At 36.0% G+C, this 27,530-nt stretch overlaps 1 protein-coding gene across 4 annotated transcripts in view; it reads left to right on the top strand.

Moving 5' to 3' along the window:
- Positions 1 to 27,530, top strand: part of ATG5 (autophagy related 5) — a 179,353-nt gene that overhangs the window by 48,396 nt on the left and 103,427 nt on the right. For all 4 annotated transcript variants that reach the window (XM_017543762.2, XM_017543763.2, XM_017543760.2 and 1 more), the window contains one exon: positions 22,634 to 22,728. In XM_017543762.2, coding sequence (XP_017399251.1) covers positions 22,634 to 22,728 — 95 coding nt within the window. The remainder of the gene's footprint in view (positions 1 to 22,633; positions 22,729 to 27,530) is intronic.

Below are 27,530 nucleotides of genomic sequence, written 5' to 3' on the forward strand. Positions count from 1 at the left end.
CACTTGAGCCCAGGGAGTTCAAGGTTACAGTAAGCCGTGATCATGCCACCACATTCCACCCTGGGTGACACAGTGAGACCCTGTTTTTAAAAAAATGATAATTAAATAAAATTTAAAAATAAAACACTTTAGTTCTCAGTGTTTCTAATGTGTTAAATTATAATGTACTAAATAAATATTAGCATTTTTAAAAACTTTTTATTTTCAAGTGTAGATTTATTGTGGTGTTTTATTTTGTTTTGTTTTATTTTGAGATGAAGTTTCACTCTGTCACCCAGCCTGGAGTGCAGTGGCGCAATCTCAGCTCACTGCAACCTCCGCCTCTAATGTTCAAGCAATTTTCATATCTCAGCCTTCTGAGTAGCTGGGGTTACAAGTGTGTGCTAACATGCCCAGCTAATTTTGTATTTTTAGTAGAGACAGGGTTTAGCCATGTTGGCCAGGCTGGTCTTGAACGCCTGGCCTCAAATGATCCTCCCGCTTTGGCCTCCCAAAGTGCTGGGATTACAGGCATGAGCCACCATGCTCAGCCTCTAGTGTACATTTATAACCAACAGTAAGAGTTTAATGTTTTGACATTTTTTTAAAGATTGTAGAACAATCATAATTGTACCCATTAGTTATTAAGATCACTTTGCTTAGTTTCAACTTGCATGATTACTTCTCCAGTCCCATACTGCCATGCAAAGTGAGGGCATGTCCTGTAATTCAGCTATCTTCAACAATGTTTTTGGCTGGGGAGTTAGTCCAGTATACATTCTTTCATGGCAATGACTAGAATAAAACAGAAGAAAACCTTTAGCTCCCATAATTTTTAAAAAATGTGGACTGGGTGTGGTGGTTCACGCCTGTAATCCCAGCACTTTGAAAGGCCAAGGCGGGTGGATCATAAGGTCAGGAGTTCAAGACCAGCCTGGCCAATATGGTGAAACCCTGTCTTTACTGACAAAAAATTAGCCTGACATGGTGGTGCACGCCTGTAGTCCCAGCTACTCGGGAGGCTGAGGCAGAAGAATCGTGGAGGTTGCAGTGAGCCAAGATCATGCCACTGCACTCAGCCTGGGTGACAAAGTGAGACTCTGTCTCAAAAAAAAAAAAGATGATCTACTTTTAACTTTTGGACTATACTATTACTACATCAAATGGGTGTCTGTAGGTATTTAGTATTTGTTAAACTTTCATTATACAACATTTAGGGCATTTCTGTGGTGTCAAGAGCAAGTAAGGCATGTATTTTATGACAATGTATTCTGTAAATTACATTTTTTCATTTCTTCTTTGTTTTAAATTTTTTGGATTTGACCTAGGTTACATGGAGTCACTCCTTAGTTTCATATTTATGCATCTGGTATTTCTCAACTAGATTATAAGCTTTGCAAAGTTAAGCACTTAGGCCTCTTACCATATTTTGATTACTGAGTTCACAAATTCTTATTAAATGATTTAAAAATTTATACCTCCTTAAGGAGATGTACTGCCTTTTTTCTTGCTGGTGATTTGAAGATTAAATAATATTTTAGGAGACTTGTAAATAACAAGATAGCCTAAATGGAGGAAGATTGGGATCATGTAAAGAGAGAAGGATTTGAATTAACTTCAGAATTGAAGTTAATAATTTAATTAGACAGATGAGCAGGTATTCTTAGTCTATTGTGAATGGCTGAGTCTGCTAAAAAGAACTCAGGGGTTCAGCAGAGGATTTTACAAATGATTTAAATGTTTCATTTGGGGCCTTGGAAGATTCGGTTAAGCGTTAGAAAAGGAACAGAGGCCTGGTTTTTAGTCTCAGGTCTTAGAAGTCTTTAGGTCAAATCAGCCCCTTTTAGCTTCAGTTTCTTAATCTACAAAACAAGAGAATATCTGTTATGTTTGCCTCATTGATATATGTGGAGGCTTTAATGAAACACTAATACAGTTTATGTGAAAGTGTTTGAAAGGGAGTAAAGCTGACTTGATGAAAAGAGTTAGTGAGAAGTCACTTTTAGATTGCAGGACAGGGTTGACAAATATGGTCATGGGCCAGCCACCTGTTTTTGTAAGTAAAGATTTACTGGAACTCAGCCACACTCATTCATTTATGTATTATTGGTGGCTGCTTTCAGTAGCAGAGTTAAATAATTAAGAGGAGACTATGTGGCTCACAAGCCTAACATAGCTATTATCAGGCCTTTTAAGAAAATGCTTGTCACCTAATAAAAGGCTGGTTGACCAAGCTACAGCTAATGTTTATCTTTGACCTGAAGTCTGACTCAAAATGTTACACATTCAGAACTGGGTATAACATATTGTAGCAGATTTAATCTAATAACTGCATTTTTTTACATTTTTTTAAGGCATAAAATTACTTTATTCCTGCCTTGGCTCATGTTGTTCCTTGAGTATGTGACTGTTGTAAACATTTTTTTATTAAATTTTATTAAATTAATTTTAAAGTGAAGTTTAAGTCCAACTTAAAATCATGTTTGGTTAAAATTTTCTTTATTCCATTTTATTTTTGGTTATAAATTATTTTTATAGCTATTATGTTTGGTTTTATTTGTGATGGTTATGATTAAGCTTACACTGCTATGAATGAGGTAACATACCTCTCATAAGACTTTAAGTAGTCTTGTGAGAGGTCTTCACAGCAAAGTCTAATGAGAAGTATGCTGTGGATACTGGAGTTCTTGGTACTTTATTGTCTGTTTATTCAGAATGATAATATTCATTTCGGAAATCTTTGGCTAGGTAAATGTTGCTTGTAGAAAATACATTTTAGAGTAAAATGCTGAATGCTAATTAACATAAATGGGTAAAAGGCGGATGTTTTCTATTCTGTTTCTTCTATCAAGAATACTTTTTTCCTCTTTAACTCCTAATGATGTTTTAATGCTCATCTCAGTTGTCACTTTCTATAAGAAGCTTTCCTTCTTTTACTGTTTTAGTCAGCAGACATTTATTGAACATCTAATGTATACCTGACATTATGTTAGGAGCTAGTGGTCATCCAGCACTGATGGGACAAACATGGCTCCTGTCTTCACAGAGCTTTATAGGAAAGTGGAGGCAGAATTGTTAATGCTTTCATGCTGTCATGACTTCGTGTCCATTTATGCCTTTTTTTCTCTTGTATTTTATCACATTCTACTGTAGTTATATGGTTTATGTATTTTGCTGGCATATCAATTAGGCTGGTTGGAGCATATCTGACATTTTTACATCCCTGACACCTTGTATGGTCTTTGGCAGAGAGTAAAGAAACTAAATATTAACTGCATGACTTCTTTATTCCTTTCTAATACTACCAGGAAAAATATTAACAATTTTTCATAAATAGTTTACTATTAATATAAACAAAAGGAAGTGTTGTGTTTGAATTTATTTATGGAATTGGATTTTATGTAGAGTTTTTGCCTCCAAAAGAAGTTTTTAATAATTTGTGAACTCAGACATATTAGACCTTTCTGTTAGTGCAACTGTAAATTTCTCAATATTCAGACATAACAGATGGCACGTTTATTTCATTTAGAACTGCACCTGTAGATCATAACAGCTAAACAACAATTTAAACAACTTTTGAATACTTTCAAATGCTAATTTTAATTTCTCAGGACTCTGTGAAAGAGAAATAAGAAAAGCTTATGAAACCAAGAAAACTCATTTAAGACATACTGTACCTTTCAGTGTTTTTTTTTTTTTACTAGTTTTCATTTTATAAAAATATTTAGCCTCTCTGTGAAACAAAGTTAATGACCACAAGAAAGAAAAGAAAGTAGCATTTTTATTTATAAGACAGTTGTTACTACAAGTGCAGGCCATTATCTATTTAATGTCAAGCCATTTTTCTTATTAGCTAGCAGTTTTTTTATAGATTTCTATAAAATCTATAAAAAATATTTTTAACATGACAGCTTTCAGCCTTACTTTTCTGAGTATATGTTCTAACTAAAAAGTCGAGGAGGGATGGCATTAGACAGACTTGCAAATAAGGGCAAGGTTTGACTGCTACTATGTTAAAAGTGTATACTGTTTCTAAAATGTGGTTAGGCTTTTTCAACTAATTAATATTTTAGAGACATTGTTTGATATGCCATTTTAACCTAAAACTGGTTTCTAAGAGGAGACAGTGATTAGCTAATGGTAATTTTATAACAAGTCACAACATTTGGAAAATACTTTTGTTTGGTAGGTAACATAAAAGTTAAATGTAGTGACTCCAGCTTTTGGAGGTCTGTATGATAGAGACAGGTGGGTTGTAATTGCACTGCCTTGTTTTTACTTATAGTAGAATAAGTATCGGACTAAGAATCTGTTGTTCTGAGATGGAACACCAGACCTGGTCTATTTATTTATTGCTGTGTCTCTTACCAGTTATATGACCATGGCAGGTCACTTTCTCTCTAAGCTGGACTGTTTTTCCTTTTCTACCCCTTCCCCAGTTCCCTTCCTTTCCCCTAGGTGATATCTGAAAAGCTGAGGTTTTATTACAAATACGAAGGTGTTAATACCTCGTAAGACTCTCATTCAAGGATTGTAAACCAATAATCACATATACCTTAATTCTGATGATAGATAAGTTATCAGTTGATTCCGAAAGGACTTCCTGTATGAATAATTTTGTTCTCCCATCCCCCTCCATTCTTCATCTTCTTTTTAAGCAGGACTTAGGTAGGTAGAAGGAAATAGATAACTTTCCAGAAATAACTGTGGTAACACAGAAAAACTACTAAAACAGAAACAAGAGTTTTTAGACTTAATGCAGCTATTACTATCCGTGTATCTATGTTGAGGCTTCAATTTATATGATTTTTGTTGCAATGTCAGGTTCTGTTCTAATTGTAGGTAGTATAAAAGTAGATTCTTAAGTAGAACTGTCAATAGGAGGCATAAGTATTCTTCTTGAACTTTTTTTCTCATTGAAAGGTTGATATTGGATAAGCTTCCTTTTTTAAAGTCTTTAGCAAAATTCAGATTTTTACCAGTCTTTGGAACACTGAGACTACCTTGTGTAAATAATAGCAAAGAAAAAAGTACAGTGAATCTATATTGGTCATTCAGTCTCATCTGTTACCAGTATATGGCCAGTCTTGTTTCATCTGTTATTTTTCATTCCTTGTCTGTGAGTTTTTGGAAATTTTTGTTTTTTTCTTCCATTGCCACAAATATTTCTCACAGATTTTGTACTCTAATATTTAATCAAGTCTTGGAAACAACAGCCATTGTGTTCGATCTTTAGGGTTGCAAATTCTGTCTTCATTATAGGAGAGTCATGCCCAGACCATAGTAGTGTGGATTAGCTAGCCAATAAAAAAACTGACTATGTGCCAGCCCCTGTGCTAAGCACAGGGGACACTGGGTAAATATGACAGGCACAATCCCTTCCCTCTGAATGTGTAGGGTAGCAGGGGAGCCAGACATGTTTAATGTAGCTTTTATATAATTGCTACATTTATAACTGGAGTTGTAGAGGAAGAAGGAAGGGCTAGAGTGGTGTGGTTGTGATGAAAGTGTTCCAGGCAGAGGGAATGATCTGGGCTAGGCTTAGAAGCAGAGAGCTTACAAAGTTCTGAAAGCTGAAAGGCCATCCTGACTAGAACATGTTGATCAAGATTGAGAGTGGTAAGGAGGTAAAACTGGAAGTTAGAGACCTTGTCTGTTCAGGGCTTTACAGGCCATTTTAACAATACTGAACTTTAATCCCTGGCAGGAAGAGTAGAGAGTGGGATGGTAGGAAACCAGTGAAACATTTTAAGCAGTCCTATAACAGATTCAGATTTCCCTTTTTAAGATGCCCCTTTGGCTGCAGTGTGGCTAATGAATTAGAAAGAAGCAAATAGGATTTGAAAAGGACCAAGGAGGAGTCTATACTAGTGGTCATATCAGAGATGGTGATATGTGTTATAGGTCCTATGATGATGAGTGCCATGCAAGAAAAAACAAAGGAATATGAGAAAGGACTGTGTTGGGAAAGGACATTGCTATTTTAAATACCATGGTCGGGAAAGTCCTCACTGATTGGATGACATTAAATGAAGACCCAAAGCAGTTTAAGAGATCATGCATATTTATCTGGGATTAAAATCTTCCTAGGCAGAAGGAACAGCAAGAACAAAGACACCTAGGTGGAAATATTCTAGACACTTCTGGAGAACTAATCCTATGTGTAGCTTTTAAAAGTATAATAAACATAGGTTTTTCTTCAAGGATACCCTTCTCTATTGCCCACTTTTTTTTTTAAAGCATTCTTTGTAGCAAAAATGGCACTTGTCTATATCTGGTTCTTTTCGTAAGCCTTGTAGAACACAAAGCATTTTTTTGGCAGTTGGTTTTATGCTGTTTGCAGTTAGCAATTATTGTGCCTTGGCTAAACCTCGTTGGCTATGATACTGCCAGTGCACAAGGCTTTGTTTTATGCTATTTTGAAAGCAGTAAGGTGCTGAGAATATTGACCAATTAGAATTGAACCTATTTATATTAAGGTGATTAGGGAAGACCTCTGATTACTTTTCACAGTCTAGTGTCTAGAGAGTCCAAGATGAAGGTGCCTGCAATTTCAGGGTCTGATGAGGGCCCGCTTCCTAATTCATAGCAGTTTTCTCTTTGTGTCCTCACAGAGTAAAATAGAGCAAGAGCTTTCTCTCTGGTCTCTTTTATAAGGACACTGATTCCATTTATGAGGACTCCGCCCTTATGACCAATCAGCTCCCAAAGGCCCCACCACCTAATCCATCATGTTGGAGATTAGGATTTCAACATGAATTATAGGGGGATGTAAACATTGAGTCCACAATGGGTATCTTTTGAGAAGTCAAAAGAAGATAAGCATGTCTTAGGCGTAGTGACTGAGGAGGAAATGTGGCCCAAGATGAGTTTGGAGAGATGAGAAAGAACCAAATGATGTAAGGCCTTGTAGGCAAATGAAAATGATTTGGAAAATAATTTGGATTTTAAGACATTGGAGGACTTTTTAGCAGGGGAGTGATGAGATGTAGAATATGATATAAGAGCTGTTCAGTGTAGAATGGAATAGGAATTAAGAATAGGAAGTGGCTCTAGTAGGAGCCTAGGTATAAGAATATAGTGATATTTACGGTGATGGTGGTAGAGATGGAAAAAAGTCAATAAATTTGGGGCTTATTTTAGAGGTAGATTGGCAGAGCCTGTTGTTAGGCTGTGCATGTAGAAAATGGGTTGAAAACAAGGAAATAATTATTCCTGGGTTCTGATTTGGGCAACTGCATGGAGAGTGGTGCTTTATACTGAGATATGAAATATTAGATAGACAATGAGATGGGAAATAAAGCCTATTTGAGAGGTCATTTTGGAGGCTAAAAGTTTGAGATATCTGTGAGGCATTCATGTAGAGATACACTGAGTTAGATTTTGCTAAAATTAAATATTGTGCGTGTAGGACAGCAGATGGAGAATGCATAATAGATTAGAATCCAATGCCACAGCTTCTAATTACATACTGTGTTTACTTTCCCAAGTAGTATGGGAATTTTAGCTTCAAGAATATGGCAGTGAATGTGTCCCAGTGATACAAACCAATCAGATATAGAGCTATGTCATTTATGTATGCTTTTTTGTTACGTACAGCTGAGCTAATTAAGTCATTTTTGTTATTATTATTATTTGCCTGTAGTACGTTTTGCAGGAAGGTGAGTAATTCCAACCTGAAACTCTGTATGTGGCATTTAAGAATCTACAGCTTCGTGTGAAAGTTGCTTAAAGCAAATTTGTAACCTGCTTGAGCATTCAATTAAGTTTTACTGTAGAACAAACAAGCATTTTACTGTCTATTATGTGTTTTAAATCAACCTCTTGGTGTTCTACTTTCTGTAATTAAAAATGATGGTGGGATTTTTAGAGTTCATGCATTTGCATTTTAATATAAAGCAGCAAAAAGAATTTGCTAAGTTTCTGGAGAAAGATTGCTCCGAAAATTACATTTTTTAAATGAATAAATTAATTTTATAATTATTTGGATTATAGCCTTTTACAGTGCTTTGGGTAGATTTGGCAATGAGTACCATGAATAATAAAACTTGGTGAAACATTTAGGCAGTTATTTCAGAATACACTACAGATTATACTAATATTGTTGGAAAGAGTCCATTAATAACAGTGGATTGTCATATATCCTTCATTATTGATAAAGAATGCATATGAAATCCAGTTGATATATGTATAAATCTGTATGGCTAGGTCGGTACTTCAGTCTATACTCTGATTAATAATCAAAAATATTTTTAGTAACACTTTACAAGAATACAAAGGCTTAATTTTATGTACTTTTAAAATAAAATTTCAGATCATCTAGAGTAAAGTGACTATTATATATTTTATTTTATATTTGGTCTACTTTAGTGAATTTTTAAAAATGTATGCCTTCCAAGATCCTGTCATTTTTTTAAATATGTAAGTTTGGGAAGGTCCAAGAAATTTTTCCATATGAATGTTGATACACTTTATAGGAAATTCAGACAGACATCTCTCATCAATGATTCTCACTCTTGGAGTCATGACTTGTATCATTTCTATTTGAATTTACAGCATAACTCCTCTTTCCTCTTAAAAAAAATTATACCATACCCACCCACATATATACATACACACTGGTATTTAAAATTAAACTTATTTTTTTAAGTGAATTTTTTGTTTTCAAGCTTTTTTTTTTTTTATATATATACGGAGTCTGCTTTGTTGCCAGACTGGAGTGCAGTGGTGCAATCTCAGCTCACTGAAACCTCTCCTTCCCAGGTTCAAGCGATTCTCCTGCCTCATCCTCCCAAGTAGCTGGGACTACAGGTGTGCACCACCATGCCCAGCTAATTTTTGTATTTTTACTTGACTTGGGGTTTCACCATGTCGGCCTGGATGATTTCGATCTCCTGACCTCGTGATCCACCTGCCTTGGCCTCCCAAAGTGCTGAGATTACAGGTGTGGCCCCTGCGCTGGGCTCTTTTTTTTTTTTTTTTAAAAGAAGTCCCACCCTGTTGCCAGCCTGGTCTTCAACTACTGGAGTCAAGTGATCCTGCCATCTCAGCCTCCCAAAGTGGTGGGATTATAGGTGTGAGCCATGGCACCAGGCCTGTTTTGAAACCTTTTAAGAACTTTATGATTCTCTTTAAGAGAATGGAAAATTTTATTTTATTTTTTAATTTTATTTTACTTTAAGTTCTGGGATACATGTGCAGAAAGAAGGTGCAGGTTTGTTACATAGATATACATGTGCCACAGTGGTTTGCTGCATCTATCAACCCATCATCTAGGTTTTAAGCCTTGTATGCATTAGATATTTGTCCTAATGCTCTCCCTCCACTTTCTCCCCATCCACCAACAGGCCCCAGTATGTGATCTTCCCCTCTCTGTGTCCATGTGTTCTCATTGTTCAACTCCCATTAGTGAGTGAGAACATGAGTGTTTGGTTTTCTGTTCCTGTGTTAGTTTGCTGAGGATAATGGCTTTCTAGCTTCAGCCATGTCCCCGCAAAAGATACGAACTCATTCGTTTTTATGGCTGCATAGTATTCCATGGTATATATGTGCCACTTTTTTTAAATATCCAGTCTATCATTGATGGGCATTTGCATTGGTTGCAAGTCTGCTATTGTAAATAGTGCTGCAGTAAACATACGTGCACTTTTGTCTTTACAGAAGAATGATTTATAATCCTTTGGGTATATACCTAGTAATGGGACTGCTGGGTCAAATGGTATTTCTGGCACTAGATCCTTGAGGAATCAACAATGGTTGAGCTAATTTACACTTCTGCCAACAGTGTAAAAGTGTTCTGTTTCTCCACAGCCTCGCCAGCATCTGTTGTTTCCTGACTTTAATAATCACCATTCTAACTTTACATGAGATAGTATCTCATTGTGGTTTCGATTTGCATTTCTCTAATGATCAGTGATGATGAGCTTTTTTTTCATATGTTTGTTGGCTGCATAAATGTCTTCTTTTGAGAAGTGTCTGTTTATGTACTTTGCCCACTTTTTGAAGGGATTGTTTTTTTCTTTTAAGTTTGTTTAAGTTTCTTATAGATTCTGGATATTAGACCTTTGTCTGATGGGTAGATTGCAAGAATTATCTCCCATTCTGTAGGTTTCCTGTTCATTCTGATGATAGTTTCTTTTGCTGTGCAGAAGTTCTTCAGTTTGATTAGATCCCATTTGTCAATTTTGGCTTTTGTTGCCATTGCTTTTGGTGTTTTAGTCTTGAAGTCTTTGCCCATGCCTATGTCCTGAATAGTACTGCCTAGGTTTTCTTCTAGGGTTTTTATGGTTTAGGATTTGACAGTTAAGTTTTTAATCCATCTGGAGTTAATTTCTATATAAGATGTAAAGAAGGGGTCCAGTTCTTGTTTTCTGCCTATGGCTAGCCAGTTTTCCCAGCACCATTTATTAAATAGGGAATCCTTTCCCTGTTGTTCGTTTCTGTCAGGTTTGTCAAAGATCAGATGGTAGTAGATGTGTGGTGTTATTTCTGAGGTCTCTATTCTGTTCCATTGGTCTGTATATTTGTTTTGGTACCAGTACCATGCTGTTTTGCTTGAAAAACAAATATTGACCTGAAATTCCAACATAATTGGAAGTAAAACACTCCTTAGCAAATGCAAAAGAATGGAAATCATAACAGTCTCTCAGACCACAGGTGCAATCATATTAGAACTCAGGATTAAGAAACTCACTCAAAACTGTTGAACTGCATGGAAACTGAACAACTTGCTCCTGAATGCCTACTGGATAAATGAAATGAAGGCAGAAATAAAGATGTTTTTTCAGAACCAATGAGAATGAAGACACCGTGTACCAGAATCTCCAGGACACATTTAAAGCAGTGTCTAGAGGGCAATTCATAGCACTAAATGCCCGCAAGAGAAATGAGGAAAGATCTAAAATAAACACCCTAATGGCATGATTAAAAGAACTAGAGGAGCAAGATCAAACAAATTCAAAAACTAGCGGAAGACAAGAAATAACTAAGATCAGAGCAGAGCTGAAGGAGTTAGAGACACAAAAAACTCTTCATATTTTTTGAAAGATAAAAAGTATTAATACTTGTCCACCTAGAATGTAAGAAAGGAGCAGGAGAGACAAGATGATGAAGGGAAATACAGGAAGTGAGAAGGAAAGCAACTTCATGGACTTGTTGAAAGGGGAAAAGTCTTTACAATTATAATACAGCTCATTCTCTTCAGTATTTTTAGCATCATTTATTTTCAAGTGTTGGCACTCAATACAGTAATGCAATTCAGATATTTGAGTTATAAATGAAAAATTTGAGAAACACTGGGAGGATCATTTTAAATTCTAATAGCTTTATTCTTATTTTTACTGTTAAGATTCCTGGAAATCCTGATTGAATTATTGGGCCTTACAGGATACACTGTGTATATCACATATACCTTAAAGTTATGAGATACATTTAAAACGATAATATGTAGTCCATAATAAACTCATTATAGGTAATAAATATAATTTGCAAAATTCTGCATGGGGTATATTTTTCAACAAATGTATATGGTTTTAAACCAACATTGTTTTGCAGTGAATTAGTTGTTACAGCAGTTTTGAGGAAAATACTTCTTGAACAGTTCTGGTAGCTAAAAGTTGAATTAAGATGGGATTTTTCAGTTTCACTCATTATCGTCTTTGGCTTCTTTTAAAGAATAGTTCCTAACTGAGTAATATTTTCAATTTATTATCACAGTGCCTTTCTGCATGTACTTATTGAAGAATTATGCCTTAATGAACATGTTGAAACAAGTAATATTTATTTCTGTAGGAGCAGCTACTGCTAGCTGTGCTGTTTGTCATCTCTAAGTATGAGAAGAAATTAGTTTTTTTAATTACTTTACCAGATGCTACCATAATTTTTGATGCATAGAACCCTGGAATTTTTGATAATATGAACATGCCATTCATTAATTGTTTCCCAGATCTCTGTTAATCATAGGTTATCCTGAATTGACTGAACATGGAGTGTTAGCAAACAAGTTGTTTTATTTATAGAAATGTAACTAAAAATTTTCTGTGGCATGGTAGCACCCACTAGCAGCTATTAGCCTGATGACCTTGGGCATGTCGTATAGCTGCTTTGAGTCACAGTTTCCTCCTCTCTACAATGAGGAGAGCTATATCAGTAAGTTGTGTGAAAATTAAACAATATAAAATCCTAGGGTATTTTAAATTGCTAAATTCTTTGCAGGTTTATAATTTATTGATACAAGTGATCACTGGTCCCACTGTAATGAGAACCAGTAGCTTTTCCCTATTTCTCACTCTAGTATTGTTTGTTTTTAATAGCACTTTCGCCTAGCCTAATTTTTTTTTTATTCCAGGGCCTCCTTACTCCGTCACCCAGGCTGAGGTGCAGTAGTAAGGTCATGGCTTCCTGCAGCCTTGACTTCCTGTGCTCAAGCAATCAATCTTCCCACCTCCGTCTTTCAAGTAGCTGGGACTACTGGCATGTACCACCAATGCTTGGCTAATTTTTTTTTTTTCTGGTGGAGATGGGATCTCCCTATGTTGCCCAGGCTGGTCTCAAACTCCTGGGCTCAAGCATTCCTCCCGCCTGGGCCTCCTAAACTTCTGATACACTTTTTACCTAAGTATAGTATCTACTACTTGGCCACCTCTGCCATTGGAGGAGATGGAGAGTGGAGGTGGGTGGGAAGGACTTGAGCCATCAAGCATTTACTAGTACTAAATAAAAGATTCGTCAGACTTATTAGAATTGTGATAACTTTGTGTGTCTGTTTAGCTTCCTCAGCTACATATTAAGTGAAAGGAAGAATCTGTTGTATACTTGTTTTGTTTTGCTTTTTGTTTTTTAATTCTCTACAGCTGCTGGTATTCAGTTAAGCACATAATAGGAGCAAGGGATTTGATAGATGTCACTCTACACAGATCCTACAAAATAAAAATTTGTTTGAGCATGCTGTTTTTTCTGTCTTCTGTTTTAATTAAACTGCAGATTCATAATATGAACTGTTTGCAAATTGGGAACTTCTTTATAGAGGTGTTTTTCATAGCTACCATGTACAGATTAGATAGATTTGAAATAGAATGGAGGTGCTTATTAGGTTTACTAAATTCCTGTGATAGCCCAGGCCTAGACACTTCTACATGCATAATCTTAGTGATTCCTCACAAGAATTAGATAAACATTACCACCTTTGCAAATGAGGAAATGAGCTAACAGAACTACCAAGAAGTGGAACCAGAATTTGAACCTAGATCCCCGATTCTACAGTAAATGTACAGTCATGCTCTGCATTACAATGTTTCAGTCAACAGTGGACTGCATATATGATAGTGGTCACTTAAGATTATAATGGAACTGAAACATTCCTATAGCTTAGTAACCTGGTAGCCCTCGTAACATCATAGCACAATGCGTTACTCCTATGTTTGTGCTGATACTTTTATAAACAAATGTATTATGCTATTAGTTGGATAAAAGTCTAGCACATATAATTATGTACATTAGTTGATAGTGATAATAAACGACTATGTTACTAGCTTATTTACTGTACTTTTTATTATCTTAGAGTGTTCACTTTCTACTTATTAGAAAAAGTTAGCTGTAAAACAGGAAGGTCCTTCAGGAGGTATTCCAGAAGGCATTGTTATCAAAGGAGATGACAGCTCCACTTTGTTATTGCCCCTGAAGACTTTCAGTGGGACAAGATGTAGAGGTGGAAGACAGTGATTTTGATGATCCTCACCCTTTGTAGACCTAGGCTAATGTGTGTATTCATGTCTTAGTTTTTAACAAAAAGTCTTAAGAAGTTAAAAAAATAAAAATTTTTAAAATAAAAAATGTTTCATAGAATAAGGATATAAAGAAAGAAAGTGTTTTTGTGAAACTCTACAAGTTTGTTTTAAGCTAAATATTACAAAACACTCAGAAGTTGAAAACCTTTATAAAGTGAAAAGGCTGTAGTAAACTAAGGTAAAATTTTAAATAAATTCAATGTAACTTAAGAGTACAGTGTTTACAAAGTCTACAGTATAGTAATGTCCTAGGCGTTCACATTCACTCACCCAGAGCCAGTCCTGCAAGCTCCATCCATGGTACCTGCCTTATACAGGGTTACCTTTTAAAAGTCTTTTATTTGGTATTTTTACTGTACCTTTTCTATGTTTAGATACACAAATACTTAACATTGTGTTACGGTTGCCTACAGTATTCAGTACCGGTTTGTACATACCTGATTTGCACATACCATGCAGGTTTATAGCCTAGGAGCAATAGGTTATACGATATAGCCTAGTTGTGTAGTAGGCTGTACTCTCTAGATTTGGTTTGTCTCCCTTCCCCTCCCCTCCCCTCCCCTCGTACATGTGCAGATTGTGCAGGTTTGTTTCATAGGTATACACATGCCATGGCAGTGGTTTGCTGCATCCATCGCCCTGTCATCTACATTAGGTATTTCTCCTAATGCTATCACTTCCCAGTCCCCCCACCCTCCAGGTCTCAGTGTGTGATGTTCCCCTCCCTGTGCCTGTGTGTTCTCATTGGTTTTCTGAGTACATTCTATGATGTTCGCATGATGAAATTGCCTGATGCATTTCTCTCACAATCTATTCCCATCGTTAAATGAAGCACGACTCCATTTTTTGTTACATCTGGATGTTGTTAACTCTGGCTATATATTAGGATCATCTGGGGAGCTTTCAAAAGTACAGATGCCAGGGAATCAGGTAATTGGTCTGGAGTGGGTCCTGCACATTAGTGTTTTTTAAAAGCTCTTCAGATGATCCTGGTGAGCAGCAAAAGTTAAGAAATGTTGCATTACATTTTACATCTCCATGACCATTGGTGGCCCCTTTGTTTTGAAAGCTTTTGTTATTTGTCAGTGGATAATCATTAATAGTGGTTTCTACTTTACCTTTTCTTTCCAGAAGCATACAGGATTTGTATTAATTACCTACATAATAAATGTTGGAAAGGTTACAGTGAACATAGTGGGGGTGTCTTTTTCTCTGTCAGTCTTTCAAAAATTAAAATATTTTTGTTTTTATCTTATGACTTTGGCTTGGTGAGTGAAGTAAAAATGAACTGAATTGCATATTAAATTTGTTTCTGGCCCTCTGCATCTAGGAAAGTAATAAACTAATTTCAGCCAAGAGAAATAACATTTTTAAAAATATACTGTAGTTTCTAAAAGTAATAAAGCAACAGGTTATTGGTTATAAATCTGTAGATGATTTTAACAGGAATACATTTAGATAATTTGTCCTGGCCTACCACTGTGCTGTAGCTCTGCGAATCCCTTTTTACAAGCTACTTTAAAGATTGTCTTTTGGATTAAGGAAAAATGAGAATATAGTTGATCATTATTATTTTTAGAAATTTTAATGTAAGCACATAGAACAACAGAATAATTCATTTTTTACACTGTGAAATTTTTGAATTTTGAATCTTTATTACCCAGCTTAAAAATACATTTGAAATAAATTCTTCTTAATTGGTTAGAATATGGTCATTGAATCCTGTCTACTTAAAAATAAAGGCAGTTACTGAGATTGACTCTTGGAATACATTTAAAGATGTTGTAACTTGCAGTCATGGTTTATTGACTGGTGATGTTGAAATTAGAATTTACAGTCTGCTTTTTTCAGTACTTAGCAAGATTAATTTTCTTTAAATTTCCAGCAGTAGTTTTTAACCATTTACAAAGTTTTCATGAGGTAGCTAGTTTTTACTGGCTTCACTGTAATAAGGTGTAACACTTGTGAGCCTCTCATCTTTTCAGATTATCCAGAACCCCTTCCCCCATCATGCTTATGTCCTCCTCCCTACTATATCAAGACGTGTTCGGAGAGGAAGGGGTTGGAAAGGAATGGTTATCTAGGTCTTAAGGGGTAGGGTTGGAAATCAGACTTGCTTGTCACGACTGGAGGACTCGTCAGATGTTGGCCTAGATGTTCTTGGACTACCATTTTTATTCCCACCATTGTTACATGATATGGCTGGAGATGAATGCAAGTGAAATTGATGGGAGGTAAATGGCAACGAAATTGTGCCCACAGGGTGAGAAGATAGAATCTTATATGGTGGTTGAAAAAGTGGGAGGAAGCAAAAGGGACATAGAGGACATTTGGTTGTAAATGTTGCAGCTGTACTGTGTTCGGGCTTTTATTCTCCCAACTATGGGTAGCAAAGGCTGTTCAACTGCGTAACTCCTACAGGCAACATTCACATAGAATTTGATGTCAGTGATGCAGACTCCCTGGCTCTGAGCCAGAATGAACAGTCCAGCAATCCTGTAAAGATGGGGTTTTGGCAGGGCTACTTTTCCATACCAGTCCTGACACTTGTTACATGGTAGAACCTAGAAGCTCAGTGTCTTCTGTTGTTGAATCTGAGACAGCCTAAAAGATAATGATAATAGGAAACACTTATGTAGCACTTAATTCCTGTCAGGAACAGGAAGTGTCTTGCTCAAACTCACACAGCTATTAAATAAATGACAAAGCTGGGAAACCCAGGCATTGTGGTCCAGACTGTCTGCTTTTTCCACTGTCTCTCACTATGTTTGCTATTCCTTATTTTTATTGTCCCCATTGCTTAGTCGTTCATTTAGTTGTTAGTCATTAACAAACATTTGTTGAGTATGTACTATGTGCATACTCACAGTACATTAACTTTCCAGGGCTGAAGTAAATAGAACCTTCTAGGACTGAAGATAAAGTCTTTGCCCTCATGAAACATACATTTTAGTTGAGGGAGAGCCACAGTACATAATTAAACATGTAAATTGCGTGGTTTGAAATAACGATAAATATTTAGAATAAAATAGAGTGATGGTTTAGGGAATGATTGGAGAGTGGGGCTGTCTTAGCTAGGATTATGAAGGAAATCTTTGTGAGAGAGTAACACTATTGAGACTTGAATGATGAGAAGGAAGCAGTTATGTAAAGATTTAGGAAAGTGGGGATGCTAGGCTGCTAAAACTGTGAAACGGGATCAAGTTTCATATTTACTAGGACAGAAAAGAAAAATAGCATGACTTAAAGCTTAGTGAGGTAAGTAGTAACTTAGTAAGTTGGTAAGGCAGACAGTGAGATCTCAGAAGAATGCAGCAGCAATAGCATTCTAAGTGGGTGGAGTGGGCCAAGTAGGAGCTGCTTCTAGGGGAAGAGGTATTTATTACTGACATTATTTATTGTTGCCTGCATGTGGAGTTTGGGCAGGGAGCAGTCTGCCCGGTTGCAGGCAGTAAGGAGATGCAGTGGGTTGCATATTTTCTTAAAATGATTTTAGTATGTAACTTAAAATAACCATATCATTAAAGTGCATCATGAAGCATTATGTTTTATGGTCCACTAGAAAAGTATTTGAAAATTTACTCATTAATGATGATTTATGCTTTAAAAGAGCATTCTGGATGCTGTGCAGAAGGGATAAACATAGGACAGTGACTAAGTAGGAGGCTATTTTGTTGGCTTAGAGAGTTGAAAGTGATAGTGGTGAACACAGAGAGAAGTAATTACACTCTAAAAATATATTGATTACTGTTCTTGATGCCAATTTTCTAAGACTAGCACTTTATAGGGCAAAGGAATAGATGTCTTCTCTCAGTCAGTTCTCAAGACAGTGACTGTCTAGGTCAAAATTGTCCAGGAATTTGGGTTTTATTGCTTTTGTGATTCTCTCAGACCACACATTTCCCTGGGTACAATCCTTCTGCCAAGATATGTGTTTATGGACGGGATGAAAGATAAACCTCCTCCATGACTGGCACTGCTCAGCCCTGATGCAGAGGCCAGCCCACTGGGCCCACCTACTTCTGTGTTCATGATGAATTTTCAGGGGCTGATTCTCTTAATTTGACCTAGCTCAGAAGGCAGATGAATTTGAAGATACAGGTCACTTACTGAACACCTGCTTTTGGCAGCCTGCCAGTAGTTAACTACTTGTTCATTTTTTTGTTTTTCCTATGAAATGTCTTACAGAGATGTTTAACCTATTACATATGAAGAAATTAATTCATGTAGGTCTATATTTGAATGTGTTTTCTGTCACATATTTTGAAAGCCTCTGATTAAAACACTACATATATTACATCATCACTTGTAGTACTCATTTGAATAATACTGTTAACCAATGGAAAATTTTGTGAAGAGTGGGTTCCCTTCCATAGTGATATTCAGCCAATTGCATTTCCTTTCAAAGACAAGCTTAGAGTCTGTCTTCTAAGTGTTGTACAATATAACATTTATTTGGAGTGCTACAACTCTGTTCTCCTTTGGCAGCATAGATGTTAAAGACCAGGAGGTAAATAGTATATGCACATGGAGACCATTTCACCCGTTTCCTGCATGAGGGTTCCAGCCAGCTGAATTGAGCCTGAGTAGCAATCCCTACAGTCTCCTTACATGTCCTCCATGTCTCCTGTGGGAGATTTTAGACATGTTATTTGTGGCATAAGAATTAGGTTGCCTGGAGTTTTTACCTCCTGTAAAGCTTAAGTGGAAGAATAGATTAAATCCTTTAAAGTTACCATTTTTACCTGCTGTTTTTCCACGTGAGGAACAAAGAATACAAATTAACTTGATATCTTACACTTTTTAGAGAGATCTAAAATTTTTTTAAAAAAAGCATTTTTTCCAGGTATTTAAAAAATTTGCAAGACCAATATAAAATCTTAATTCAGCAGAGAGAGAGAGAGAGGAAAAATGGATGACCATCAGGATTTTGAGGAATGGTATTTTTAATCTTTTTTAAAAAACTGAATATTTCTGTAGAAGAGTCCTTTGGTTTTATGCTTTTGATTTGATAGCCTTCTTAAGTGTTAAGAGTTATAATAAGAAGCTAACTTCAGTAACATTGCTTGTAGCTCTGGCAAGAAGTATATACATTATCTTCCTTTCTCCCACTGTGAATAAGCTAAGTGACTGCTAGTTTTAATTTTCTCCTAGTCTTTGTTTTGTTTGGCTCTGCATTGTGGCTCACGCCTGTAATCCCAGCCCTTTGGGAGGCCAAGGCGGGTGGATCACTTGAGGTCAGGAGTTCAGGACCAGCCTGGCCAACATAGTGAAATCCTGTCTCTACTAAAAATAAAAAAATTAGCCAGGCATGGTGATGCATGCCTGTAATCCTAGCTACTCGGGAGGCTGACGCTGTAAAATCACCTGAATCTGGGAGGTGGAGGTTGCAGTGAGCAGAGATCTTGCCACTGCACTCTAGCCTGGGCGACAGAGCAAGACTCCCTCTCAAAAAAAAAAAATCCAATGTGAAAGACACTTGGTTATTCCTTCAGTCTCAACACTGATTCATTCATTCATTCATTCCTTCCTTCCTTCCTTCCTTCCTTCCTTCCTTCCTTCCTTCCTTCCTTCCTTCCTTCTTCCCTCCCTCCCTCCCTCCCTCCTTCCTTCTTTCTTTCTTTCTTTCCTTCTTTCCTTCCTTCCTTCCTCTCTGTCTCCCTCTCTCTCTCTTTCTTTCCTCCCCTGTCTTATTCTAGGGAAGCACTGAACTTCTTTTATTTTCTTATATTTGTATCTTTCTTGTTAATAACTTTGAGCTATAAAAGTTTATTTTTGATTAGAATGTTTTTATTGCTGAGAAAATACCTTTTTAATATAAGAATTATAAGAAGATTAAAAACTAATATCAATACAGTTTTTTTGTTGTGTCTTTTTTTGTTTTAAACGTAGTTGTATTTGTGTCTCATCAGTGGGTTAAACAGGATAAGTTTTATATAAAGAATTATTAAACTCTGATAAAAATGAATATAAGATATAAGAAAACTATATATCTTACTCTAGGGCTGAAGGAGGAAGACCAAACTTATAAGGGGCCCCACTTACAAGGCTTGGGGTTCAGACTTCATTGGAGGAGGTATATTCAGCTCATTTAGTTAGTAGAAAAATTCTCTCTTTTGGCCAGACCAGAGAGTTGGTCTGTAGTCCAGACATGTTGCTGTGGTCAACATGTGGCAGGGGTGTGCAGAAGGAGTAGCAGCTGTGTGGGAAACCGCAGATGGGTAGCCCATGCAGGCCTCCAGAGCAAGCAAATTGAGATGCTGATAAGGGAAAGGGCCCTTTAGTGTGCCTATGAGGCAGAAAGCATTTGGAGTGCTAGATTCTGTCTTGAGAGGGCTGGTTATTCCTGGGCCGGGCTCAGGCTGCAACCTCGCTGAGAGACTTGTGTATCTGGACATTGGCTTGGGGCAGCATTCCCCCAATGTCTTCATCCACATGCCACTAATCCACAACAAAATGAAAACTGCAGAACCCTTTGTCCTACAACTCCTTTTAGCATTTTCTGCTGAGAAATCTTAAGATGGTTGTCGCAGTAGAGAGACTTAAAGGATTTGTGTCCATATGGCAATGCGTGTATTGAACGGTGAATTGGAGATGAGAGTCATGCAGTTGATACCTGGCACAACCATGTTTCTTTTTCCAGTTTATTTTTATGAGAAATTATGTTCATAGTGTTCTATTCATTCTTTGATTCAAGAGGATATGCTATGCATGCACCCTGCTAGGTGCTTGAGATTTAATGACAAGGCAGGTAGTAAAATTTTAAGTATGCATGAAGAATCATTGTATTTAGCTGTCACATTCTTGATTGATACTTGATGGTAGAAATATACTTTTTTAAGCTTTGAAAGAATAATTGTTTCATATATGAGAGGACTATGTCAAAATAGTATTCTTCACGTTAAGATAAAGTTTTGTGGCAGCAACTGTTGAAACAGTAGAGGACTTTGAATCAGAAGACCAAGATTCTGGTCTTGGTTGTTAATTAAACATATACAATCTGGGTCTTAGTTATTGGGATATTGTGCTGGACTTACTAGATTCAAAATTTTCTCTCACACCATTTCTAATATACTATGAGTCCTCCCTCAGATTGGAGTTGAAGGTTAGAGTAAGGAAGGCCTAAAGCCTGTCACAGTCTTTTGGGACAGAGGTATAAGAAGAAATAACTAATTTTTTTTTTAACATATAAAGACGATTTAAGCAGAATCAATAGATTGCCAGTAGATTGGATTGAAACAGGTCTAGTGCAGAGAAATACCAAGCTGAACTGCAGTTCTGGATATATTTCCCTACTTTGCAGAGATATGATTTTGATACAAATTTCAGAGTATAAAATATTTTATTATAAGATGGGATTCTGAGTGAGTTAAAAAAAGGAGTTGCTTAAAAAACAATGTACAGATGGGAGAAAATATGTGAATCACATATTAAATAAGGGGCTTGTGTCCAGAATATGTAAAGAACTCTTATAACTCAACAAGAAAAAGACAACAGGTTTAAAAGGGAAATGATTTGATCGGCATTTCTCCAGAGATGTACAAATGGCCAGTGAGCAGATGAGAAAATGCCCAGCATAATTAGTCGTTAAGGAAATGCAAATCAAAACCGCAATGAGATACTACTTGATGCCTGCTAGAATGATTGTAATTAAAAAGACCAATAGTAACAAGCATTGGCAAGGATGTGGACCAATTGGAATGCTAATATATTGCTGGCGGAAACATAAAGTAGTACAATCACTTTGGAAAGTATGGCAGTTCCTCAAAACATAGTTACCATATGTCAGTTAAACAGAGTTACCTAATGACTCAGCAGTTCTCCTAGGTACATACCCAAGAGAACTGAAAACATATGTCAACACAAAAATTTGTTTACAAATATTCATAGTAGCATTATTTATAATTGATAAAAAGTGGAAACAAATGTCAGTCAGCGGGGGAAACAAAAATCTGGTAACTCCACATAATGGAGTATTATTCAGCTGTAAAAACAAATGAAGTTCTGATACATACTACAACATGAATGGACCTCGAAAATGTTATGCATGTGAAAAACAAACCCAGATGCAAAAGAACCACCCGTTATTTGATTTATATGAAATATCTGGAATAGGCAAACTGTAGAAAGTAGTGAGTGATTTTTCAAGGGGCTGGGGCAAGGCAGGAATAGAAGTGACTATTAGTAGTTACTGGTTTCTTTTTGGGTTGCTGAAAATGTTCTGAACTCTGAATATACTGAAAACGACTAAGTTGTGTGCTTTAAAAGGGGTGAATTTTATGGTATGCAAATTATCTCAAGTTGTTTATTTAAAAATTTTGAACCTGAAAAGTTTTTTAAAATGAGCTTAATTTGTCTGAGATTAAGCTGCAGTTGGCAGTTCCTAAGTGCTAGCTCCCTATTTCTTTCAAAGCTTTTTAAAAAATTATCTTTGTTATTTCATGTTTACTGTGTTCAATATTTTGACTTTATTTCTTTACACAACTTCTGGTTAACATTTAGGCTACTTGAAGCTGTACCTCAGCAGTTAGAAGTAGTACTAGGAGAGTTAAGACATCTTTCCCCTACCTGGTGTGTTTTTTCGCCTTGATAACACAAGTAGTCATATGTTTATATGTTCAGGGTTTTTCTTACGAGAAAAAATTGGCTTGTGGATACCTGAGGAGAAGATGCAATAATGTAGATAAAAAGCTAATTTTATATTTGCTTTTTGTTTAGTTACGGAAAGATATGTTTAATAAAAATAAGAAAATATATAAATGATGTCCTTTAAGAAACTTCTAGAAGGATATTTAAAACTTTCATCTCTTCATGTGAGGTATTCCATTATAATGTCCGTTTTTAATAACAAGTAATTTATATCATTACAGACAGATTTGACCAGTTTTGGGCCATCAATCGGAAACTCATGGAATATCCTGCAGAAGAAAATGGATTTCGTTATATCCCCTTTAGAATATATCAGGTAGGAAGTGACATTTTAAAAAACATTCATTTATTAAAGCCTCAGACATCTTACTTGAAACACTAGTCCAGAACTCTGTCTGCATAGTAACTGAACAATATTTTTTAGGGGTTTTCCAGACTGTGTCTTTTAGTGGCAATCAAATCAGATACTGCACTGAAATATTTGACTCATATGCAGTTGGTACTCATTATTTGTAGATTTCATATTGGCAGATTCACATACTTGCTAAAATTTATGTGTAACCCCAAAGTCAGTACTTGGAGCACTTTTAGGGTCAGAGTGGTGAAAAATTGATTGACCTGATGCTCATTTCCCAGCTGAGGTTGATCAAAGCAAGGCTGTACCTTCTTGTCTCAGCTGTCATGCTGTAAACAGACCTTCTGTTCACAGTGTATGTAGTGCCATGTTTTTACATTTTTGTGCTTTTTGTTAGTGATTTTGCTTTTTAGAACAGACTCCAGATGTAGCACTGAAGTACTCTTTTTAAACAGAAACACATATAAAACAAGGTTATATATTGATCAGTTCATGAATATGTGACCAAGGGTTCACGGAAACATAACTTTGTATTCTCACTAGAAGCAAGTATTTCAGTGTTTGTGGTAACCTTATAGAACAGAACCACTGCAAATCACAAGAATTTACTGTCTGTGTGTTTTAGATGGTGAGTTTTCAGTGTTGTACCACAAAGTAGGCAATAGGCTCTTAAGTCTTTCTTACAGCATATTTGTATGCAGTAAAGAAACTCCATGTTTCTGTACTTTAAAAGGGCTGGCATAAATATTGGCATTTAGCAAATATTAAATATTTTTTGAATGAATGGCATTCCAGGAAGTTAAGTTACATACTAACATGAGAAAAGCATTTAAGAACAAGAATTAGAAGCATAATTTCACAGGCATAGAGTGTAATCTAGTGGGTCTTCCATTCAAACTCAGAAGTTTTGTCATAACTTTCTTTGTAGCCATTTTTAGTATTCCACAATCTTTACTAATAGTTACTTCTATAATTGTTTTAGAATCTATTATAGAGCTATCACATAACCATGTGTTCAAAGAGGAAAGCAAATTGTCTAATTGAAAATAAAAATCTCAATATACTGGAAGAATTAAGCATATTTATTTAGTGTTGCAGGTATAATTTTCAAGTAGTCCATATTTTTCGTGAAGGTGGGATTATTGTTAGGTTCATGCTTTGTGTCCAGGGTCTAGAAAAGTGCTGAACATTTGAATGTCTAATTTATTAAATCATTTATCATTTACCAAATTTTATTTTAATTATTTATGTTCTTTTTATTTTACCATGAGCTCCACAGTAACATGCCATAAGGCATTCTCACAGCCTAGCAAAATATCTTACTTGTGCAATTTAGTTGAATAAAATATATCACAGACTGTGAAGACATTTTCAAAAGAGTTCTGAAACTGTTTTGAGATTTATACCTCATAGCATTTATTTGGGTCAAGTTGTGGCATATATATTTATACAAGAGATTCTTTACTGTAACTACTTTAAACTCCTATAGGGAAAGTGTATTATACTTAATTTAGGGATTGTTATTGTCAGAATGTAATGCAGCTGTACAGAGGAAAGGTTTTCCTTTTTGAATTTATCATTCTGTTTTAGGGAAAAATTATCAGACTAATCCATATCTAGTGTAGTAATATTATAATACAGGAGGATTCAGAGAGAGAGGGAGAAAGAGTGTGTTTGTGGTGTATGCCTGTGTGTGTGTATGTGAGAGAGAGAGACAGAGAAAGAAAGAATGGTTTTTAAAAGTTCTATAATTAGATAGAAAGTGGGAAGGTAGAGAATTCTTAAAATTTGCTTTACAAAACCTGGCTGCCAGATGGGGACTCTCTTAAGGCAGAGCCTCCTGCTTGATCTTTAATGTGTCAAGGCACTTGGGCAGTTTTCCTTAAACAGAAAGTGACAAAGAGCCTGAGAACAGTTATAGGTTCTGGTTTGACCTACATAACTTTGCTTTTGGCTTTATCCCAGTTCCATTTTGGTTATTTGAATTTGATTAAAGTTTTAGAAGTGGGATATGGAAATGAATATAACCATTTAGGAGTCCTACTTTTTGCTAATTTGCCATTTCCTGGCGTTTCCTAATTCCCTGTTTGCTATTCAGTCTTTAACCATGACCAAAGGAGGACGGAACTCTACTTTCTGTTTTCCTAATTGTATGTTCTAAAGGCAACATCAGATTTTTGTTGCTGACTTCTTTATGTCTAATTAGTTTGTATAGTAATCTCTATGTCTAATTAGTTTGTATAGTAATCTGTTTGTGAAATGTAGCTTTATTGATGTAGCATTTTGATTAACACCTTTCATTTCTTTAACATACTAGATACAAATCTTTATAATATTTAAGACCTTAAGTTACTTAGTAAATTTAAGGAAAACCTGAAAATCCAGATTCATTAATAGATAAATAAAGGGCATAATTTTTACCGAAATATTTATTTTACTTTGCAGAATTCTAATAGAATTTTTGTATAACCAGAGAGAGAAGAGAGAGAGAGAGGCAGAGACAGAGGAAGGGGTACTGAGCATGCTTGAGTGAGGCCCATTTTATCTTGTTGAAGCCTCAGATGCATCTTAGGATGTAGGAATCATTGTCTGATTTTACATGTGAGGAAACTAAAGCTCAGGAACTTTAAGTCACTTGCCTCAGGGTCACCCAAATATAAAATGGAAGAACTAGAATTCAGACACAGGTCTGATTTATGAGCAAAGTATGACTTTTGATTAGAATAATTAAGATTAGTGAATTTTCAGAACATAATTATTATCACAAAAAGTGAAGTCTACCTTGACCAAGTAAGTTGATAGGAGCCTAGAATACCTGTGTCTGGTGGTATTCTTTGAAGATTGACTTTTGTAAAGATTGTCATCAAACTATCTTTTTCATCTGTAAGTCATTCATCATAAGTTCAAAATGACTATAGTCAGATGACAGAATTTTCGTGGTAAAAGGTAAATTGATCCAGAAGCTATCTAGAGATGTTGCAGGACAAAATGTGTCATTTCTGTCATTTACATAACAGTTTAGTTTGGTGTGTGAGTTTCAGGTTTGTGTTCCTAAAGTCCAGGTGCTTCATATTAGCCAGTATTCTAGAGATGACATTAATGGCAGGAAATGTTTCAGAAATGTAACCAAAATGTTATTTAGCACATGTAAACAGGTGGTGATTAATGAAGACATTTGTCAAAAAGATTTGTAAAATGACTGTGAAGTCCTTAGGTATTGGTATTTGTGATGTAAAATGAAAATTAAGCACATCACATCTGTTTTTCAAGAAGCAAGAGATTCATAAATGTTATCCTGCCATTATACTTTGAGTAAGAAAAATGTGTCTCATTCATTCATTAAACAAATTTGTTTACACACATCACATATTTGCCTGCCATGCCCTGTGCTATGCACAAGGGATATAACTGGTGATCAATATTATGTATCACCCTTTAGAAAGCTTATAATCTAAAGGTGGAAAGAAACAAACCAACTAAGAATACAAATATAACATTGGAACTGTGATTGCTATGAAGAAGAGACATACAGTGCAATAAAGACCTAATGTCCCAGGAGGAATTTCTTCTAGTTTGGGAGGAGAGAAGGCTGCCTTGAGGAAATGTTGCATCCCCAGAGATTTGACAGATAGGTGAACTTAAGGTAGGCGAAGAGTTATGAGAAGAGCTTTGTTGTCAAAGGGGACATTGTAAGTATGAGGACAACCTGTTTGTCTTGATCACAGAGTTGGGATAAGGCTGCAGAGGTAAGGGTCAGATCATTATTAACAAGTTTTCTCTGTAAAAAATGAGAGATCCAAAGAGATTTTTAATAATCTGAATATCTATTCATATTTATTCAACAAAAATCATTCAGTCACCTACTTTGTTCTACATGTTATTCTTAAGGTTATAAAAAAATTTAGGGAATTTATAGAAACAATCTAGCAAAGTTATTTTTAGTTTTAAAAAAACAAGAAGCTGATAAACGGTGCTTGTTTTCTAGTAAAGTTAAAATGAGACCAGCCTGTATACAACATAGTGAGACCCCAGCTTTACATAAAAATTTTTTAAATGAGCCAGATGTGGTGGTGTGCACCGGCAGTCCCAGTACTTAGGAGACTGAGGTGGGAGAATCACTTGTGTTTCAGAGGTCAAGATTGCGGTTATCCATAATTGCACCACTGCACTCCAACCTGGGCATCAGAAAGAGACTGTCTTAAAAAAAAAAAAGACGGTTCCTACTTGTCTTTTATTTTTTATTTATTTATTTATTTGTTTTATTTATTTACTTATTTATTTATTTTGAGATGGAGTCTCGCTCTGTCACCCAGGCTGGAGTGCAGTGGCACAATCTCGGCTCACTGCTACCTCCGCCTCCCTGGTACAAGCGTTTCTCCTGCCTCAACCTCCCAAGTGGCTAGGATTACAGGTGCTCACCACCATGCCTGGCTAATTTTTGTATTTTTAGTAGAAATGGGGTTTTGCCATGTTGCCCAGGCTGGTCTCGGACTCCTGACCTCAGGTGATCCGCCCACCTCAGTCTCCCAAAGTGCTGGAATTACAGGCATGAGCCACTGCTCCCGGCCTATTTTTTATTTTATTTTATTTTATTTTATTTCCAGAGCGGGTCTTGATCTGTTACCCAGTTGAGTTGTAGGGTTTAATTTGACAAATTGGATAAAGTCAAGACCCATCATGTACTGTGTTCAGGAGACCCATCTCACATGCAAAGACACAGGCTCAAAATAAAGGAATGGAGGAATATTTACCAAGTAAAATGG

The sequence above is a fragment of the Cebus imitator genome, unplaced genomic scaffold (assembly GCF_001604975.1).
Source record: "Cebus imitator isolate Cc_AM_T3 unplaced genomic scaffold, Cebus_imitator-1.0 Scaffold160, whole genome shotgun sequence".
NCBI classification, from domain to species: domain Eukaryota; kingdom Metazoa; phylum Chordata; class Mammalia; order Primates; family Cebidae; genus Cebus; species Cebus imitator.